This window comes from Penicillium lagena (genome assembly GCF_028827675.1).
Source record: "Penicillium lagena strain IBT 129212 chromosome Unknown utg000003l_segment0_segment0, whole genome shotgun sequence".
NCBI classification, from domain to species: Eukaryota; Fungi; Ascomycota; class Eurotiomycetes; order Eurotiales; family Aspergillaceae; genus Penicillium; species Penicillium lagena.
In genome coordinates this window covers 2,267,052-2,286,299 of record NW_026623224.1, presented here as the reverse complement: position 1 = coordinate 2,286,299, position 19,248 = coordinate 2,267,052, and the positions used below count along the sequence as shown (strand labels likewise).

Below are 19,248 nucleotides of genomic sequence, written 5' to 3'. Positions count from 1 at the left end.
CAATGAGTATTACTATGGACATTATCATTAAGATACTTCACAGCATATATGCAGTGTTCAGACATAGGAATAACAATTCAGAATTTCATAACTACTATAGTAAATGTTCTTCGTTCATCCTGACGTCATTTGTAGACTTGATCTATATGGCCACCGACAGGGACCTAGAACTTGCGTTGCACTACCACATCTACAAAATTAAACTATGACCGATACTAACGCAACCGAAAGCTCCAGCAAACGCATCGCTCCCGGTTCCTCAACCGGCGCTCCCGGTGACCCATTTGGTCTACGGGATCCCCGATCGCAGTACGACCCGTCGACCACGGGGTATAATCCAGCGACTGGCGCTGGGTACTCGATGGCGTCGGCAGACGGGCCACATCACCACCACCATCAGCCGGCATCGCCGGCAAACAGCTATGACCAGGCCGCCGGCCAGGACAGTCGCATCGAGCACGCACCCAGTACCGCGCAGCGAGTGAAGATGGAGGAAAGGGCTGCCCATTCCAAGGGTTCGGGTTCCGGCGCAGACGGGAAGTTCGGCTCAGACACGCAGCGGCGGGCGAACGCCGCCAGCGAGGAACTCGGACGCGGGGTGGTCGGTGTAACGGCAGGAATCCATGTAAGTATATGTATCTATCTGTGTTTGGGTTCTTCATGCCCGGGCTGATCTGGTGTACCTAGGGCGTGGGCGAGTCCCTGCGCGGCACGGTCACTGCAGCTGTCGACAAGGCATTTGGACATCAGGAGGGTACAGAACGTAACCAGGAGATTGCGCGAAAGGGGGAGCAAGAGATCGAATCGGGCCAATACACGGGCGAGAGCAATGAAGCTCGACGAAAGTTAGGTTGATTCGCGTGTCTGTACTATTAACAGGAGAGGAGTGGATTTGTGCTGCAATAATGTCGTTTTCCTTTTCGGGATAAAGTGTTTGTTGGTCTGAAATGTGTTGACTCTTTTCGGCTGTCTTCCCCTGTAGGCTTCATGGCTTGGCGGTGGATTGATTGGGAACAGCGTCATGGCGTAGATCAAGCTTAATGGGTGAAATTTAGGGCTTCGATCTCCCGTGCCTGTCCACGGTGCCTCGCCGATCATGTTCGCGCAGATAGATACTGGTTCGGTCTGTCAGGAAACCATGATGAAAGAACAACTATTTTTTTTTCCATGTGCAAATCAAACAAAAGGATCCGACAGCCCGGTTGGCCCCCAGACCAATTATCAGCCTCAGTGGTAATCCGCGATGAACGGCCCAATCTCTTCCCGGGTGTCCCGGAGGCTGTGCGGTGGAACCCGCCCACTGTTTCCGGCATGCAACGGTTTATAATCGACGATGTCCTCGTTCTTTTCACACGTAGACAAAACATTGCGCCAAACCAGCAGTTTGCCCTCCATCTGTCAAACTTGGATTCGCAACGCTCAGTCGAGCCGCTTTTGCGTCATACATGCGGTATTCCGGTTTTTGGGGCCCCAACCTGTCGCTCTTCTACTACCTCATGCCCTGATCGGTTCCTGTCTGCGACTGCCACTCTGGCGCATCTACTATGAGCTCAATTTCCGCCGACCGCTCCCCGAGCGGTCTCCCGGAGCAGACATCTACGACCAAAAAGGCCCCACGACAGCTGCCGGAGCAACATGACTCTTATTCCTCGCTCTCGTCCTCCAATCTGGTCGCCTCCGATGACTCCCCGTCAAACTACTTGTCTTCCTCAAGCTCCGATAGCGATGAGCTAGCCCCGCATCCGGCCGACGCTGCCGACGAGGATGCCGCCAGCAATATCGTGGGCGTCAGCATCGGTCGTGCTCAGAGCCGCATAAAGGCCCGTGCAACCCCGGCCGAAGAGAAGAACAGAGCACTGGAGAGCAATGGCGGGTACTTTACCCAAGGACCGGACATTGTGAGCGACGACGGCCTGTTTCTATCGGGTCTTACAGCCGAGCCGGACTCCGTGGAGCCCGCTCTGGCTAAGGCAGCAGCAGCAGCAGAGCACAGCAGAGCTCCAACAACTTATCCGGCAGCAAAAATTGTTCCTGGGAACCGTCAGTCTCCTCCGCCCGATGCCAAAGATTCTGCAGCTCTCAATCAACGGTCGAGTTTCACCCGGTCCCTGCTCACGCTGCCGCGACGGCCGCGTGCATGGTCTGGGGAGCTGAAAAGATTTCTGCCGGACCTGGGCTCTCTCACGAAACGGCCCTCCCTGTCATTCCGAGCGGCGAATCAAATTCAATCTCGCAGTCGAACGCTTGGGAATCCCGGCAAACTGAGCCCCGGACTGCAGCCAAGGACCTGGTCCTTGGATCGACGGCTCCCACAAAACTCCTCGTTTGTTGACGGCGAAGATCAATATGAAGGAGATGATTCCCGGCCCATCTCGGAGCTGCGACCATTGGATGGAACCTCCGCCGCAAAACATTCGTTTTACCGACGGCCCAGCGCAGCGATTTCCGGGCGCCCACCCAGCCTGCGCCGGTCATCGTCCGATCAGTCGCTGTATCTCCGGGCGTCGTCGACGGCATCATCACTGGAGCAGCGGCCGCTTTATGAAAATATCCACTCGCAAGTCAACAGCCGGTTCAAAGCAATCAAGGACAGTCTACAAGACTCGAGCAGTCGTCTTCTAAATATGCCGACCTTGCATCTGCAGGACATGCGCACTGACTGGAGCACTCGGCCACTTATGCCGGACCTGGGAGGCCCAAAATCGACGGCCACTTCTGATGATAACAATCGAGCACGCGGCATGGAAACGCCCCCGCCTCCGAAAAATATCGCGTCCTCAGCAAATCCAGTTTTGGAAGAGGCAATGGCGGAGCTAACAGGTGATGTGGTTATTCTGGGTGGCTATCGAGGCTCGGTTCTGCGCTCGGCCAAACCGCCACACCGGCAGCTTTGGGTACCGATGAAAGTCGGGCTGAACCTGCGTCGGGTTGACTTGGAGGTCGGCCTAACGGCTGAAGCCGAGGAGCGCATGGAGGAAACGATCATCCCGTCCGGTGTCCTGTCGCATGTTGGACCGGTCGACGTGTGTCGGCGACTGATGAAACGGCTGCGCAAGAGCGATAATGCCCTGCGTGGCGACCTGCGCGTCTGGGATTATGGATATGATTGGCGCCTTAGCCCGGAGCTGCTGTCACGCAGACTCATTGCATTCCTGGAAAACCTGCCGTCCAATCAGCCACCGCCCGAAGGGGTTCCTCCCTCGCAACACCGACGCGGTGCCACGGTCATTGCCCACAGCCTGGGTGGTCTCATCACCCGGCATGCCGTGAATCAGCGCCCGGACTTGTTTGCGGGTGTAGTGTACGCTGGCGTGCCACAGCACTGTGTCAACATCCTGGGTCCGATGCGCAACGGTGACGACGTCCTGCTCAGCTCGCGTGTCCTGACAGCTCAGGTCAACTTCACTTTCCGCACGAGCTATGCTCTTCTACCCGAGGATGGACATTGCTTCATTGACCAGAACACTAAGGAAGAATACCGCATCGACTTCTTCGATGCCCGTACCTGGGACGAGTACCGGCTCTCCCCTTGCATCGCCCCAGCTTTGCCTCCCACCACCACCGGCAAAGGCTTCGCTCTGATCGGGAAGCGGTTCTCTCTCGGCAGCCGTGATGAACCAGAAGGTCTTCCGGACCTTCGGCACTCGCATGCCGTGACCGCGACGGACGCGGATATCAGCGCCCGCAACCCTCCGCGCACCGCCACGTCCGAACGCCCAGTGTCGGCCTCTTTCACACCCAACGGTGTCGCTGCATCCACCTCTGAAAAAGCACAGTCCATGCTCGCTCAGCCTGTAGAGGGACTTGTCGGCCCCACCACCAGCCCTCGTGGCAGTGCCGCGGCCTCCAAATCCGCCACAACGAGCACTATTCCCTACGATGTAGCGATGGAGTACCTACAGCGTACCCTGACCGAAACCAAACGCTTCAAGTCCAACCTAGCCTTCCGGCCCGAGCACCAGTCCGAAAACAGATACCCCCCTGCAGCAGTGCTGTACGGTAAAAGCGTACCCACTGTGTACGGGGCTCGCGTCGCTTCGCGTGACGGCATCAAGCACCAGGATTCGTACGATGATCTAGCCTTTGCGGCTGGTGACGGTGTATGTCTTGCTTCAGCTGCGATGCTCCCGCCTGGATATCTCCTCATCCGCGATGGGCTGGTGAAGACCGATCGGGGTCATGTTGGGCTGCTGGGTGATCTCGACGGCGTGGGACAGTGCTTGAAAGCGATTATGAGGGGAAGAAAAGAAGGCGTCGGGTTGGGGAAGTAAGTAAATACCGCATATCTTTCCTTGTTTTGTAATATTTGATACTCTCCATTGGCGGTCTGCTCCTTGATGATTTGATGATGATACCACCACCACCATTTCTGTGATTTTTCGGTGTTTGTATTATATGGGTCGGTTGTTTGTTGGCTTCTGATCTGTGTTATATGGACAGTGGTCTTCCAGTGATGGGTGCATACATAGAGAAAGAAAAAGAAAATAGAGTATATATTGAATCTGCATTATATTTGACGAAGATTTGTTGTTGATTTTTGTTCCTCTTGTAGACGAGGAGCTTCGAATTGCCCTCATTGAGTGACCTCGAGATTTGCGTACTCATCGCACACCTTGATCAGCCTTGCGTGAGTGCCCGGCTCCTGTGAACAAGGTTAGAGAGGTGACAACAAAAAGGATAAATATTCGATCTTACCTGTGCAATGTGACCCCCATCAGGTGTCCAAAACAACCGCGAATGAGGTAACCCCTTGTGCAAGTCCCAAGCCGTCTGGGGAGGGCAAACCAGATCGTAGCGGCCCTGGACGATAGAAGCTATTTCCAGGAGTCAGTTCAAAGTCACAGTGGTAACTAGTGGTGTTCTAGTTACTTACTAGGAATATGCCGGATTTTGTCCAGATTCTCTTTCGTCAAGATCTGACCCTCCTCCAACCAAGCAGCATGCATGAAATAGTGCGCCTCCATCCTAGCATGCGAGAGGACCCAATCATCATCCTCCAAGCGCTTCATGTCATTTGGATCCGGTCTCAACTCCCCGATGCTCAGATCCCAGCGATTCCACTCTCTCGCAGCGGCGACTCTGATCGCATGATCCTCAGAAGTCAGCAGCTTGTAGTAGGCTTCATTAGGCTTCTCCCGATCTGCCTCGGGGAGATAATTCACAAAAGCCTCATAAGCCTCGGGGAAAACTTGCGCGGCCCCAAAGTGTCCACGGGACCATTCCAGCTCTGAGCGTCGCACCGTAAAGATCCCCCGCAGAACCAGCGACCCCACGGACTCGGGATGAGTTTGCGCATACACCAGTGCGAGTGTGGAACCCCACGAGCCGCCGAAAACAATATGCCATTTGGGGATGGCGAGGTGTTTCCTCAAGACCTCAATGTCAGACACTAGATATTGCGTTGTGTTTTCGCGGAGCTCTGCGACGGGTGTGGATTTGCCCGCGCCGCGCTGGTCGAGCAGGACCACGCGATAGACGGATGGGTCGAAGTAGACGGTGTTGCCCTTGGACGTGTGTCCTCCCGGACCGCCATGGAGGAAGATGACTGTGCAATTGGGTTAGTTAGTGCTAAGCTAATCGGGCTAAGCTGATCGGGGGCTTATGATGTTGCTACACACCTGGTTTGCCGTCTGGTTTGCCATACTGCTCGTAGTGCAGCGTGTGGAGGTCGCTGACTTTGAGCCAGCCGTGATCGAAGGCGTCGGAATGGGTGTAGCTGGTCATGGTCGAATGTGTTTGATCACTAAGAAACTAGGATATTGTTGCACTTTATCAGTATTCCTAGTAAGTTAAAGATCGCTGCAGCGCTGAGTCACACCCACTGGTCAGGCAGTGAGGTCTAGGTCGATCTAGTCCCTGGATCTGCCCCACAGCGATGCGGTTGGTTACAAGGGTCTGCATCCTGTTAACTATTGTTAGCCTTGGTTCGCCATTTCCTACTACGAGTTGGTATAACTCTACGCTTAATGGCGGACACATGATTGCAGGGATCATTCGCGTCAATTTCTCCCAAAATCATCATCAGCAGAAGAAGCTTTTATGCCCTTGAGTCTTGAAGAATGGACATGATCTAATTGACCCTAACAACGATCACGATCGAGGGGCATCGACGGTCTGAACAGCAGCCCCGGTCTTCTCTTCCTCGCCAACCGCCACATCCAACGCATGGCTGCCATTAACTGCGAAAGGATCAACCACCGTGGACTTGAACTTTCTGGCACTGATTCCATTCTCGAACAGCACATCAAGCTCCCCATACGTACGTCCTTTCGGTTCTGGCAGGCGAAAGTACGTCCAAATCAAACACAGGAAACTCGTGCCCGCCCAGAAGAATCCGGCCTTTGCTTTCCAATTCCAAGCAGTTTGATTGAGCATGTATGGTGTAATAACTCCATTAATGATGCCCTGGACATTGTACAGGTTACGTGCGAGGACGATGGTTTTCGTGCGCAGTCGAGTCGATGGGGTTTCGGCGACCATGGAATATGCGACAGTGCCGACGCCGATATCATAGATCAGGGTGTAAACAAGAAGAAGACTCCCAATAGCATAGGAAGGAGCCGTATTTGTGGCATTTGACGCGAGACTCGCGAAGCCGATGCCCATTAGCATGGCAAATTGACCAATGAGGCCCGTTAGGTAAATCGTGCGACGGCCGAGGTATGTCATAGCGAACCAGGAGAGAAGAACACCAATCATGGAGAGAGCATATAGGGAGATGGAAAAGTCAAACGAAATGTCGGTGGATAGACCGGCTTGCTCAAAGAAATAGGCAGCGTAACCCATGAGACTGGCGCCACTTGCCGACTGGATCAGCCAGGCAACGCATGTAATCTCTGTGCGGCGCAAGTTGACCCCCGGAAGCAATCCAGGTAAGTCGTTCCGACTGAAGCCTGCTTCTCCATCTCATTGGTGTGGATCATCATCGAGATGGTTTGATCGAGTTCGGATTCGGTGGCTGCGGACGACAACCGTGCCAAAGCCTTGCGGGCATCGGCGTTTCGATTTTGGCGAACCAACCACCACGGCGACTCTGGCGCAAAGGAGATACCGATAATAAGGGGGACCGGCCACACCCACTGCAGCGCGAAAGGAATACGATACGCCCACTCGTCGGTGCGATTGAGGAATCCACGCAGTACACCGGAGGCAATGAGCTGTCCCAATCCCCACATCATGTTCACGTAACTGGTGAGATATGCTCGAAGAGCCACTGGGCAAACCTCGGCAGCATAAGCGGTGGTCAAAGTCTGAAAGACACCCCATGGAATACCCAATAAGACTTGAGCCGCTTGCAGAGTCTCAATATTTGGCGCGAAGAAAGGGATGAAGATGAGGAAGGTCAGCAGGACGAGAGTACCTAGCATCGTCCTTTTGAACCCAAAGAACTCCGCAATCCACCCATTCAGCGCTAAACCCATGATTTCGCCCACCCGGGCTCCATTTGACAGACCTGCTTGCCAGGCTGCTGAAATGGCAGGCTTTCCGTCCGCCCCAATCGTACCGTAGCGCTTAACAAAGGATGGGAACGCGAGGAACTGGTTCACCAAGACACTGTCATATCCTTCCATTGCAATGGCGGTCGAAAGCAAAACAGACCATGCCATGGCTTTGGGAAATTTGTTAATGGCCTCTTTAAGGCTCAGGGCATGCTCAGCGTCCGTAGCCGCTTTAGCCCCAGCGCTGAGCATTTCCGATTTGAGATCAGACATTTGTTCATTGTCGTCTTCGATACTGGCCACACGCCCGTCTGTCGCCATCGTATCTGGAGCCTCCTGCTTCCCGAATGCCTCAGAAATCGCCATAATTGAAAATTGTAGGACTGAGAGTGTGCGGGGAAGAGAGGAAGGCCGGTCTAGTGCTCGTGCCTCCGGCTCTTGTACCTGGGTCTGTCCGATTTCCGGCCGCAAGTCCACCAGTGAGGAGTGGCTATTGTACCTTGCGCCATGCCTATATCGTGTTACGCCATGGAACACGATTTCCGAAGCAAATAAGAAGGATTGCGCTTTAGCCACTAGTAGAGGGACCGCGTGTATTTTCCCCGCTAAAGATGGCGGTTATATCCGCCGTGGGCTTGGGGTATGCTTGCGCCATCGCCTTAGTTAGCCGAAATCACTCCGAAATTCGACTAAATTGAATCTTTCGGCTCGTGGTAGTTTTTCACGAAATTTTCTAAGCTGAGTTCTCGTCATTCATCTTGAATTGACGCCATCACGCTTGCACGCTCACGAACAGCATCACAGCTATCTATTGGCTCCAATTTCGCAGAGAGAGATCCAAACCAAAAGCCGCCATGCGAATTCCCCGCATCGCCAGTCTGTTGTTGGGGTTTGGCAACATTGTCGGAGTGCACGGCTTTTTTGCTCCGAGTCAAGATGTTCTCAGCAGCTCCCTGCGTCCGGGGCAGGACACAGTCAATGGGCGCCGCCCGAATATTATTTTTATTTTGACAGATGATCAGGATGTACATCTTGACTCCTTGGAATGGATGCCACATGTCAAGAAGCATCTCCTGGATCAAGGCACATCGTTTACCAAGCACTATTGCACTACAGCAGTCTGTTGCCCGTCGAGAGTGACTCTCTGGACCGGCAAGGCAGCACATAATACAAACATCACCGATGTGAACCCTCCATATGGTACAGATATCGCTCTCATTATGGGAATCATGAGCTGAGTATATCCTAGGTGGTTATCCCAAGTTTGTCACGCAGGGGTTCAACGAAAACTATTTACCAGTCTGGCTGCAGCAAGCTGGATATAATACATATTACACGGGCAAACTCTTCAATGTCCACACCGTGGATAACTATAACTCGCCCTATGCTGCTGGCTTTACCACTTCAGTAAGATCTGGACATCTTCCGTTAGAGAAGCCTATTGATTTGGCATTCTAGGATTTTCTTCTGGACCCCTTCACGTACAATTACCTCAACAGTACTTTTCGACGCACAGGCGAAGAGCCTCGAAGCTACGAAGGGGAGTATGTTACCGACGTCCTCACTCAAAAGGCATATAGTCTTCTCGACGAGGCAGTTAGTGCCGACCAGCCCTTCTTTCTGACCATCGCACCGAGTGCTCCGCACGCAGACATCCAAATGAGCGGGAGTATATTGGATCCAGATCCAGTTTTCGTTTACGATGCGCCCGTCTCTGCCAAGAGACACGAGCATCTTTTTGAGGACGTGAAAGTTCCCCGGACCAAGAACTTCAATCCTGACCAAGTAAGTAGACAGATCATACCCACACATTCTGCTCAGTTGATTGACCAGAGTCCTTAGCCATCTGGTGCCAACTGGCTCCTGCATCTCGAGCAGCAAAACCAAACCAACGTCGACTGGAACGATCACTTCTACCGTCAGCGACTCCGAGCTCTGCAGGCAGTAGACGAGATGGTGGATGGCCTTATTGACCGCGTTCACCAGCACGGCATCATGGATGATACCTACATCATATACAGCAGCGACAACGGATTCCACATAGGCCAGCATCGCCTCCAGCCGGGGAAATCTTGCGGCTACGAGGAAGATATCAACATCCCCTTTATCATTCGTGGCCCCGGAGTGGCAGCAAACCACACAACTGACATTGTAACCAGCCACACAGACCTTGCGCCGACGTTCTTCGACCTGTTGGGGATCCCCCAGCGCGAGGACTTTGATGGAAATGCTATCCCGGTGACGAGGTCGGATCTTGACATTGAGAGTGCTAGTCAGCGCAGACGTGAGCACGTAAATGTGGAATATTGGGGCTTTGCTGGTGGAGAAGGAATATACGGACGTATGGACGGATTTCCCCTTTTCTGTTGATGTTTCTATGTACTGATATGAAAACAGGCGAACTTCATGAGCACAACACGTATAAAGCTATCAGGATAGTGGGTTCTGGCTACAATTTGTACTATTCTATATGGTGCAACAACGAGCGTGAGCTTTACGATATGGATGTATGAATTCGCCCATATATTTTGCGCATAAGGAGACAGAAGAAGCCGATGCTGACCATGAGTTTCAAGGTTGATCCGGGGCAGCTCGAAAACCTCTTTTCTTCATCATCCAACACCAGTTCGTCAACAGTTGCCAGTTTCCCCATGAGCAAGGTCGTCGCCCGCTTGGACTCCCTGCTGCTTGTCCTTAAGTCCTGCAAAGGTAGCACCTGCAGGCGGCCCTGGCAGGTCCTACATCCGGATGGGGACGTCCAAACTCTAGAAGACGCATTAGATGCTCAATTTGATCATTTTTATGAGGTTGAGCAACAGCGGGTCGAGTACAATTTTTGTTGGAATGGGTACCTGGTTGAGGCAGAAGGGCCGATGTGGGACACGCACGGGTTGGTGTATAGAGGGGGATTGAGATGGGATCATTGGGTATGAGACAGGATCGGGATAGAAATGGATGACACAACGATATGTATACATAGAGAGAAAGAGGGTGAAGACAAGATTGGCAAAAAATCCATGTCGCCCTGGATCAGAGGGTATGCAAGCTTTGACGTATGAATATCGCGAACATGGCAAAACAGCACAGTCTAATGGACGCCATATATGCTAACAAGGACAGTAGAACACAGATTCACCAAATGCATTCATGGCTCTTCGATCACCGTCCACACAACCTCCCACACTCTGCGCGGAAGTTCCTCCAGCGATTGGTCATGGACGTAGATTTGCCGTACAACGTTTCCGTCCACCGTGGCCGACTTCAACCGATAAGAGATCTTGCCAGAGTCCGCTTCCCGTAGTGGCCCCAAACTGTGTCCGTATTTGAAATTCTCGACCATAGGCCCCAACGCCCAAGTCTGCTCCATAGACAACAGATTGGTCAAGGGTTGTGAGTACTGAACGATTGAGAACCCGTTGATCAACCACCAGTAATCGTTGATCCGCCAGCGCCGCAACTGGCAGTCGTCTCCACAAACCTCAGCGACCATTGCCTGCCGAACCACATCCACATTGGTCCAGGACTTCCAGTGGTGCAAGGATAACGGCAACGGTCGACCGGCTTCGTAAAAGCCGTCGGCATTGCCTCTGATGTCCAGTTGGAAGAGTCCACGGTCCCAGGTGAGCTTGGTGGAGGTGTATTTATATATACACTCAGCGACCCGCCGGTCGCCGTAGCTCCCGCTCCGAGAGCATTCGGTGTAATGTTCGTTTATCTGTTCGAGCAGTGGCATAGACATGAAGATTCCCGCTCCGCCATATCCCATAAACCACATAGTCCGCATCTGGTCAAAGTCCTCCGTCGGCGCGCCAATATAATGCGGTGTCGAGTCATCGTATGTCGCCATTCGCTTGACAAGGTTCCGCATGGACGGGAAGAAAGTGTCGTCGTCGATGATGACTGCCCACTTGGTGTTTTCGTCGCGATTATCCCAGAGAGTCCTAGTGAGCGAGAAGTACATGTCCTGAATGTCGGGGGGCCGTCTGTTATTGGCAGGAACAATCGTGAGCTGGATATCCCTGTCCCGGGCCATTTGCTCGATATTCTGCTTCTCGAGTTCCGTGATCCTGGCAATGCAGCCGAACATCCGCGCCCCAGTACCACCCGCCCAATACTGGAATCCCTCTAGTGAGTCTATGAGCCGTTCCTTTGATGTCGCAAATCCAAATATCATGTGCGATGCGTCGGCGTGAGGTTGCCGCGGCGGTGCATAGATTGTGGCATCTGGGCTGCAGTGTTCAAAGGTAACCTCAGCTTCGGTATCGAGGTCAATTGGTTCAAACAGCGGCAAGGTCAGGTTGAGATCCAGCGAGAAATCCTGAAAATTCGGGGTTCGCACGACCGCGATGTCCCACCGCCCGTATTCGATCGATTGATTGTATCCAAGCTCACGCAACTGTTCAACATTTACATTGCAGTGGTCGTCCAAATTCGGTGGAGGCGCAGGAGTAATGTTCAAATCTGGTTGTTGGTCCTGCAGAAGTGGGGTGGAGGAGGGTTCAGGGGTTGAAGATGGTGATGGTGATGGTGATGGTGACGATGACAGTTCTGAGATCGAGGAGGGTTCGATAGGGTCGCCAGTACTCAGCAGGAAAAAGAAAACACATGCGAACAGAATTACAGACCCGACCAGCAGGTATCTCATAGAAGGCCGCACGGCGAGCATTATGATTGAACGTGGGAATAATAATATAGTTCGAGGAGGAAGAGAATTAGTCGCGGCCAAGCAGCCTAAGAATGTTCCAAACCGCCCCCATGCCGGAGCAATGATCGCCTTGACCCACGTCATTTGACTTGAAGTCATAAATAGGGGCCAAATATCTATTCTTATCCGTAAATAATATGGAGGTAAGAATCTAAATCCCGGAATCCATTGGCTTTTGTGTCTTCCCAATCTATCGAACCCTAACGGCAAAAACTATCGAGACAAGAAGAGTATCGAGGTATATACGAGTATGAAACCAAATCTCGCCTCAAATATGTGAAAAAAAGAGAAAAAAAAGAACCCCCAAACAACCTCCCTCCCTCAAGTAGGATGATGAGCCTAATCCGCCCGCGAGTTGGCAATGGTCAGAACCAAGATATCCGTCGCCCCAACCTTGCTGAGCTCATCCATCACCGTGGCAATACGCTTCTTCTCGACCATCGAGCTGACGGCCACCCAGTTCTCCTCCTCGAGCGCCGTGATGGTAGGGGCACGCTTGCCGGGGGTGATCTTGGACGCGGTCGACAGCTCGGTCCGCGGGATGTTGTACTGGCACAAAACATACTTCTGCGCGGTGATCACACCGCGAATGCGCGAGGTGATCAGGTTCAGGGTTTCATTGGTCGAACCGCGCGACTTCACCAGGACGGCGGTGCTTGTGACAACGGTGTCGATGGCCTTCAAGCCGGCCGCCTTCATGGTCTCGCCGGATTCTGTGGCCGTCAGCACATGCGATGAATAGATAGACACAAATAGTACGTACCGACAAGGTCAACAATTCCATCGGCAACGCCTAGTGCACACGCGGCCTCCACGCTGCCACCAACGTACTTGATCTTCGTGTTGAGCTTCTGGCTTGACTTGGCGCCCTCAAGTTTGGCAAAAAAGTCGACGCCAGCGCGGTGAAGCTGGTCACGACGTTTCGGCCGATCAGCTCCTTGGCCTCGGAGATGCCGCCCTTCTCAGGAACCTGCACCTGCAGCTTGCAGCCGCCGAAGCCGAGATCGAGGATCTCCTCCACACCGGATGTCTCGCCGGCTGCGAGGTTGGCATCGTGCTCGGCGACCTGGTCGCGACCTGTGATACCTAGGTCGACTCGGCCTTCGCCAACAAAGGTCGGGATGTCTGCTGCGGGCAGGAAGATGAGCGCGATGGGGAGGTTCTTGACCAGGGCGATGTCGAGGCGGTTTTCGCGGCGGAACTGAATGTCGCAGCCGGAAAGTAAGTCAAGAGTGGATTGTTGCAGCCGCCCTTCTATAGTAAGCTGTCAGTCTGTGTTGGTCCTTGGGTCATGTCGCAGGGTAAGTGGCAGCAGAAAAAAGTATGACTCAAGATGGTCGCGGGGGGAACTTGCTCTTTGGCACGGCGAAGAGAAGTCTTCCTTCAAGGCTGATGGGCAAATTGGCCGTTAGAGACTCGCCTCTAGAGCTTCGAAATAGGAATTGACTCACTGGTTGACGAGATCCATGGCGATCGAGTGTTGCGCCGCGGGGCACGATCGATGGATGCGATATCGGAAGCGATTGACAAGGCCAACCGGGAGAGCAGTTGAAGGGGAGATCAATTAGAAGGCAGTTCAGAAAATAGCAACTCGGTCTTGGATGAATTGAGACGGGATCGGGCACACGTCAGGCTTGAAGGGAGTGGGAGACAGTCAATCGGACTCACCGGAGCTGTCCAGGCAGAATTTGGTGGGGCCGTCCGGGCGGTACTTGGGGGGTACTTGCGACACCGGCGGGAATCAGTGCCAGCGACAAGTACCACGGTGTACTCCCGAGGGGGACAAAAGAGAGGACAGGTCTGGCCCACGTGATTGACAACGAGTAGAAACTCACGAATGATTCTGTTCATTCTTGTTAGTGACCCGATATTGTTATCACCGACGATTTCTAGTTAGTACGTAGACTAGTGACAGCCAAAAATGCCTGCCTCATACGTCAGGCACAACGCCTCTGCTGACTCAACTTCTGCCTGACGGCTCAGGTGTCCCAGCCTCGCGTAATTTGCCCAACCCAAAAATCGCACAAAATCATCCATCGCCATCAACTCTTCCTCACCCCCGTCTACCCACCACCAACTCCCGCACTCCCTCCGAACTCAACGCCCTCGCCTCCTCTCCAAGATGGATTCCGCTAAGCAGCCCGTCAAGCTCGTCAAGGTGACCCGTGTCCTCGGCCGTACCGGTACGTGCTCTTCCTGAGTTCCCGTTTCGTTGAATCCACGATCCGCCGTGAGCCATTGTGGGCGCAGTTCTGGCCTAAATATGACAACCGCACAAGAAATGGAGACGAAACATGACGTTCTTGATCTGGAAATACTGACTTTTTTGCTGTCTAGGCTCCCGTGGTGGTGTCACCCAGGTCCGCGTCGAGTTCATGGACGACACCTCGCGCAGCATCATCCGCAACGTCAAGGGCCCAGGTATGCGATCTCTTTTTTTTTTCTGTCTGGAGGATTATCGAACCCGAACAAAAGAGGAGGGAGTCTTGTGGTTGAACAAAAACATGGGATCTGGGGAACATACACAGAAACTTGAAGAAAAGAGAAAAACATCATGGCTAACATATCCTCTTCTCTACTCACCAGTCAAGGTCGACGACATCCTGTGCCTGCTCGAGTCCGAGCGCGAGGCCCGCCGTCTCCGCTAAACTGCCTCCCCAGCGACGTTTCGCTCGCGCCATGTCTTCTTTCCTATCTCTCCTCGTCTCTCGCATATCCCTCTCGCCCGGTATTTAGTCTCTATCGTTCTTCGGCTGAACCGCTTTTTCCTTTTTCACCATCCACTTCATCGCCCCCTCATGAAATCTCTTTACGCCACCGGCCCGCCTAGTTCGCATCTCTCGATTACAATGTAATGTTGCTGATCTAGGTTGGGGCGTGACTTCGGCAACCCCGAAGTTCTGAGAAGTTACGACTGGAGCACAAATTCCGAGCGGGAGAGAGCAGATGAATGAGAGCAATAAGAGAGAAGACATGTTTTTGTTCGCTTTTGTTTGTTACCCTTTAAAAAAGCATGAGAAACGAAAATCGAGGTTGTGTGGAGATGGAAGGGGAATCTTGCTCTGTGTGTCTGTCGGGTCTGGTCTGGTTTTCGATTCCGGTGTTTTACTACATACAACATACACACGTCAATTGACGTGCTTGCATGGGGCTCAATGCGACATATGAGGTTGTGATGTGCTATCTTTTGTTTTATTTATTTTTTTGGCCGGCAAAACATCCCGAGTTTCGAGCCACGTCCGGACCGACGACAGGAGCAGTGGAAATGCAAAGCAAAAAAATTTGAAAAAATCCCCTGGGTCCTGCTGTGTTGACGGCTGGGACTGTTGTAGGTGTAAACTGTAGGCTATTTATCGCAGTCAATCTGGATCGACGTTGGATCTAAAGGTGGCGGCATGGTTCCTGTCAAAAATGTCACGTGGTCCCATCAAGCCCTGGACTTGGTCAATTGGAAGTACCATCCAGGCTACGCCTACAAGTAGTGCCTGAAACGGTAGAGTGTCGCATACATGGATATTCCCTGACTCCTTCATACAAATACATGCATACTCCAGGTATGCTCTGCGACGAGAGAATTCACAACTCCCACATGAGATACAACTACAACTGCTCAGCACCAGCAACAAGCCGATCAAGCAATCCCTCCCCAGCATCATCATTGCCCTGGAGAACACCCCCAACAGCACCAACAAGAGCAGCCAACCGTTTCCTGCGAATAGAAATCTCCAACTCTTTACTCTTCTCGCGAGCCACATCCAATACCGCGCCCGGCAAATTCGCGAGACGCGCCACATTCAATCCATAACTCCGGTGCGCAACGCCTTCGGCAACTTCATACAAAAAGGTAATTTCGTCGTCCGAGCCGGGCTCCTTGGCAGGAGACTCGGTGAAGCGCATGTGTACGTTGCGGAGGGCATGGTCGGGGTACGAGTGGGCCATGCGGGAGAGATGCTGGTAGTGCGTGATGAAGAGAGTCAGAGAGCGGAGGGAGCGGACCATGTAATCCAGAACAGCTTGGGCGATGGCGACGCCGTCGTGAGTGGACGTGCCGCGGCCCAGTTCGTCGAGGAGCACGAGCGAGCGCGGGGTCGCTTGTTTGAGGATATCTGCTGTTTCGGAGAGCTCGACCATGAAGGTGGACTCGCCGGCGAGCATGTTGTCAAAGGCGCCCATGCGGGTGAAGACGGCGTCTAGGAGGCCAAGCTGGGCGGATGCGGCGGGCACGTAGGAGCCGATCTGGCCCATGATCGCGATCAGGGCGACCTGGCGCACGTAGCTCGATTTACCGCCCATGTTTGGGCCTGTTACGAGGAGCGCGCGGGTTCTGTCGTGGTCGAGGTGTGTGTCATTCGGCACGTAGGTGTCTGTGAGCAGGCGCTCGACCATTGGGTGGCGGCCCTGCGAGATGTTGAGACATGGGTGTTCTGTGAACTCGGGTTTGATGTAGCCCGGTTGCTGGGCGATGACTGCGAGAGACAGGAGGCAGTCTAGGGTTGCGAGGGATTGCACGCAGTCGCGGAAGGGCTGGTACTGCGTGGCAATCTCTGCCAGGAGCGCGCTGAAAGCTTTGTCGCATGCAGCTTCGAGCGCTTCCTTGTGTTGGTCGCGCTGCCGCAGCAGCCTGATCACGTCCGGGGTGTGGAATCGAGAAACTTGCTTCGTCCCACTGACTTTAACCCACGATGCTGGCACGCGCTTGATGAAATTGGATTTGTTATCGACTTCAATCAAGTACTCAATCCCAGATTTGGCGACGTAATCCACTTTCTTCTTCCCTATCCGCTCACCAGCGACGGTGCGGTGCTCTTCTAGTTCGTGCTCGACGCTCGCGATGCCGAGTCTCTGTTCGCTCATGTCATCGGTCTCTTGGTCGTCTCGAAAGAAGCCGTATTTGTCGTCCTTCCGGGCGGCTTGCAGGTTGATCATATCCAAAAATCGAACGACGTCTTCCCCGATGCTTGGCAGGGAGGCGATTGCTTCGCCTACCAGAGAAGATTTGAACTTTGTGTCAGATGGGGACTTGATATGTGCAAACTCCGTTGCAAACATTTGCAGGGTTTGAAGCACATTGAGAAGTTCAGGCCGAGTGCACTGAGAGCAACCGTCAGTATGAATGTTGAAAAGGCCTTAAAACCACATACCTTGCCATAATAAATCCGGATCAAGCTTTTCTCCATGTCACTCTTGACCTTTGTCAAGAGCGCCTTCAACCTCTCCACGGGGCCGGACACAGCAGGACTTGTAAGCTCCTCCACCGCGTCGGTCCGCGCTTGCAACCGCGCCTTGTCCAGCAAAGGCTGTCCTACCCACCGCCGCAACAGGCGCTGGCCGAATCGTGTCTGCGTCCGATCCAATGTCCAGAACAAACTCCCTTTTGCAGAATGATCGGTTTGGTTCTGGAAGATTTCAAGACTGACCAATGTGTTTCCGTTGAGAAGCATATGCGAACGGGCTGAGAATGACTGGAAGTATTTCGTCAGGTCAAAGACATGTTGCAGGCCATACTCTGTCAAATGCTCGATCATGGCTGACAAGCAGATGGTGACATGTTCGGGCAAATCCAAAACTTTCTGGAGCAGCTTCGCCGCCTGCACATCCTCGTCGGTGCTCGTGGCTTTCATTTTCCCAGCATAAAAGCTCGAGACATGGCTGTGTGCTTCGGCAGCGGCAGTTTTCTTCTTCGAGGCTCGTTCCAGCCGCACCGCTTCACCAAAAACATTCATCTTGCTACCGGACAGATGCCGCACAAGCTTCTCACTCGCCCGAGACATCTCCCCAACAATCAAGATCTCGCACGGTGCAATGTGAAGGAGTCTCGTTTCGATTTCGCTTCGCATGAACCCATCCTCGAAGTCATCATAGATCACATCCCCAGTGGCCGGCTGAACAGCAACGATCCCTACATGGACCCGTTCGTCATTGCCCCAACCTTTGGCGTTGGACTCGGTGATGCAGAGCATGTAGCCCGTTGTTGGTGAGGCAGCTCCAACAGCTGGCGCGGGGCCCTCGAGGCCCTCCACATCGTCCACATAGGTGCCCTTCGTGTACAGATTGGTCAATTTACGCACAAAAGGCGCATTGCGGTTCTCCCCCGCCGCCTTGAGAGCCGCAGTCTCAATCTGGCGCACCACACCGACCTTGTGACCCGCGGTAATGAGTCGTTTCACATGTACGTGCAGCCGATGGACGGGGATACTGGCAGAGGCAAACCGGTCCATATGAGCCTCGGAGGGATGTTCATCGAACCTCATCTTCCCAGGTATACAAACAATGCCCAGCTCCTTCGCCGCTATGCGCGCATCTTCTCCAAAAAAGCGAAATTTGTACCCAACTTGGATCACTAGCACAGTATCTGCGTGTTTACACTTGATATCAATAACCTGCCTATCGAGAGGCGTAAGCTTGCCGGCGCCCTTCTTGGCCGCGCTTTTGCCCTTGGCAGGCGGCGGAGGAGGAGCGGGCTCGTCGTCTTCGTCTGCCTCGGCGCCCTCCTCGCCATCCCCGGGGATGGTGTCGGTTGTCATACGGCTTCCGATCCCGATCATGCAGTCAACTCCGCCGAGTTTTCGGACGAACTTCTGGTGCAGTTTCTCTTTTTCTTTCTTTCGTTGGTCATCCTCTTCGTGTTCTTCCGGGACCGCTGGCGTGCCGGCGGGAGAGCTCTGGAACTTAAAGAGATCTGCTCGCTGACGGCTGCTAAGTTGGGGGTTCACGGGCAGGTTTGTCTCTCGACTGTGTTCATCGACGGTGCCGTTGGTCTTGGCTCGTTTCGGGGCCGGGGCAACGACATCATCCTCATCTTCCTCCTCTTCAGGTATGGCCTTCTCCTTTTGGATTCCATTGGTCTTCTTCTCAGCTGGCGAGGCTGGCCGTTTCGGAGGTCGCTTGTCTTGTGTGGCATCGGGAGCGGAGGATGGGGGTGGTTGTGTTGAAGATGGCTTTGGGGTGAAGAAGCTCGAGATGCTTGGTTGCTTGCGCTTCAGAGATGGTGATGGCGCGGAGGATGGGGAGGAGTGTGGAGCCATGATGTCGGATAGCCGTTTAGACTATTGTTCAGCGGTCTGGGAGACAGACCTGGACGAAAACGAAACCGTGCCAGATGTG

General features: G+C 53.5%; 9 protein-coding genes across 9 annotated transcripts; 4 read left to right on the top strand and 5 right to left on the bottom strand.

Moving 5' to 3' along the window:
- Nucleotides 1–205: 205 nt before the first annotated feature.
- dprC lies at nt 206–855 on the top strand (the record flags this gene model as incomplete). Its single annotated transcript, XM_056978028.1, has 2 exons — nt 206–625; nt 688–855. The coding sequence occupies 2 exons, from the start codon at nt 206–208 to the stop codon at nt 853–855; spliced, it is 588 nt and encodes a 195-aa protein (XP_056834060.1).
- A 689-nt stretch (nt 856–1,544) lies between these two features.
- N7510_006101 (uncharacterized protein) lies at nt 1,545–4,271 on the top strand (the record flags this gene model as incomplete). Its single annotated transcript, XM_056978027.1, has 1 exon — nt 1,545–4,271. The coding sequence occupies one exon, from the start codon at nt 1,545–1,547 to the stop codon at nt 4,269–4,271; it is 2,727 nt and encodes a 908-aa protein (XP_056834059.1).
- A 302-nt stretch (nt 4,272–4,573) lies between these two features.
- On the bottom strand, nt 4,574–5,724 carry N7510_006100 (uncharacterized protein; the record flags this gene model as incomplete). The annotated part of the gene is made up of 4 exons (XM_056978026.1): nt 4,574–4,642; nt 4,696–4,814; nt 4,874–5,545; nt 5,619–5,724. 4 exons carry the CDS (start codon nt 5,722–5,724, stop codon nt 4,574–4,576), a joined length of 966 nt encoding a protein of 321 aa, XP_056834058.1.
- A 366-nt stretch (nt 5,725–6,090) lies between these two features.
- N7510_006099 (sugar transporter) lies at nt 6,091–7,805 on the bottom strand (the record flags this gene model as incomplete). Its single annotated transcript, XM_056978025.1, has 2 exons — nt 6,091–6,799; nt 6,856–7,805. 2 exons carry the CDS (start codon nt 7,803–7,805, stop codon nt 6,091–6,093), a joined length of 1,659 nt encoding a protein of 552 aa, XP_056834057.1.
- Nucleotides 7,806–8,293: 488 nt separating this feature from the next.
- N7510_006098 (sulfatase family protein) lies at nt 8,294–10,372 on the top strand (the record flags this gene model as incomplete). Its single annotated transcript, XM_056978024.1, has 6 exons — nt 8,294–8,639; nt 8,689–8,846; nt 8,898–9,224; nt 9,282–9,780; nt 9,837–9,946; nt 10,016–10,372. The coding sequence occupies 6 exons, from the start codon at nt 8,294–8,296 to the stop codon at nt 10,370–10,372; spliced, it is 1,797 nt and encodes a 598-aa protein (XP_056834056.1).
- A 212-nt stretch (nt 10,373–10,584) lies between these two features.
- N7510_006097 (uncharacterized protein) lies at nt 10,585–12,105 on the bottom strand (the record flags this gene model as incomplete). Its single annotated transcript, XM_056978023.1, has 1 exon — nt 10,585–12,105. One exon carries the CDS (start codon nt 12,103–12,105, stop codon nt 10,585–10,587), a length of 1,521 nt encoding a protein of 506 aa, XP_056834055.1.
- Nucleotides 12,106–12,483: 378 nt separating this feature from the next.
- Nucleotides 12,484–13,995, bottom strand: N7510_006096 (ATP phosphoribosyltransferase; the record flags this gene model as incomplete). Its single annotated transcript, XM_056978022.1, has 4 exons — nt 12,484–12,857; nt 12,908–13,013; nt 13,064–13,398; nt 13,980–13,995. The coding sequence occupies 4 exons, from the start codon at nt 13,993–13,995 to the stop codon at nt 12,484–12,486; spliced, it is 831 nt and encodes a 276-aa protein (XP_056834054.1).
- A 271-nt stretch (nt 13,996–14,266) lies between these two features.
- N7510_006095 (40S ribosomal protein eS28) lies at nt 14,267–14,792 on the top strand (the record flags this gene model as incomplete). The annotated part of the gene is made up of 3 exons (XM_056978021.1): nt 14,267–14,327; nt 14,482–14,565; nt 14,731–14,792. 3 exons carry the CDS (start codon nt 14,267–14,269, stop codon nt 14,790–14,792), a joined length of 207 nt encoding a protein of 68 aa, XP_056834053.1.
- Nucleotides 14,793–15,744: 952 nt separating this feature from the next.
- Nucleotides 15,745–19,169, bottom strand: msh3 (mismatch repair protein MSH3; the record flags this gene model as incomplete). Its single annotated transcript, XM_056978020.1, has 2 exons — nt 15,745–17,235; nt 17,286–19,169. 2 exons carry the CDS (start codon nt 19,167–19,169, stop codon nt 15,745–15,747), a joined length of 3,375 nt encoding a protein of 1,124 aa, XP_056834052.1.
- Between the last annotated feature and the right edge of the window lie 79 nt (nt 19,170–19,248).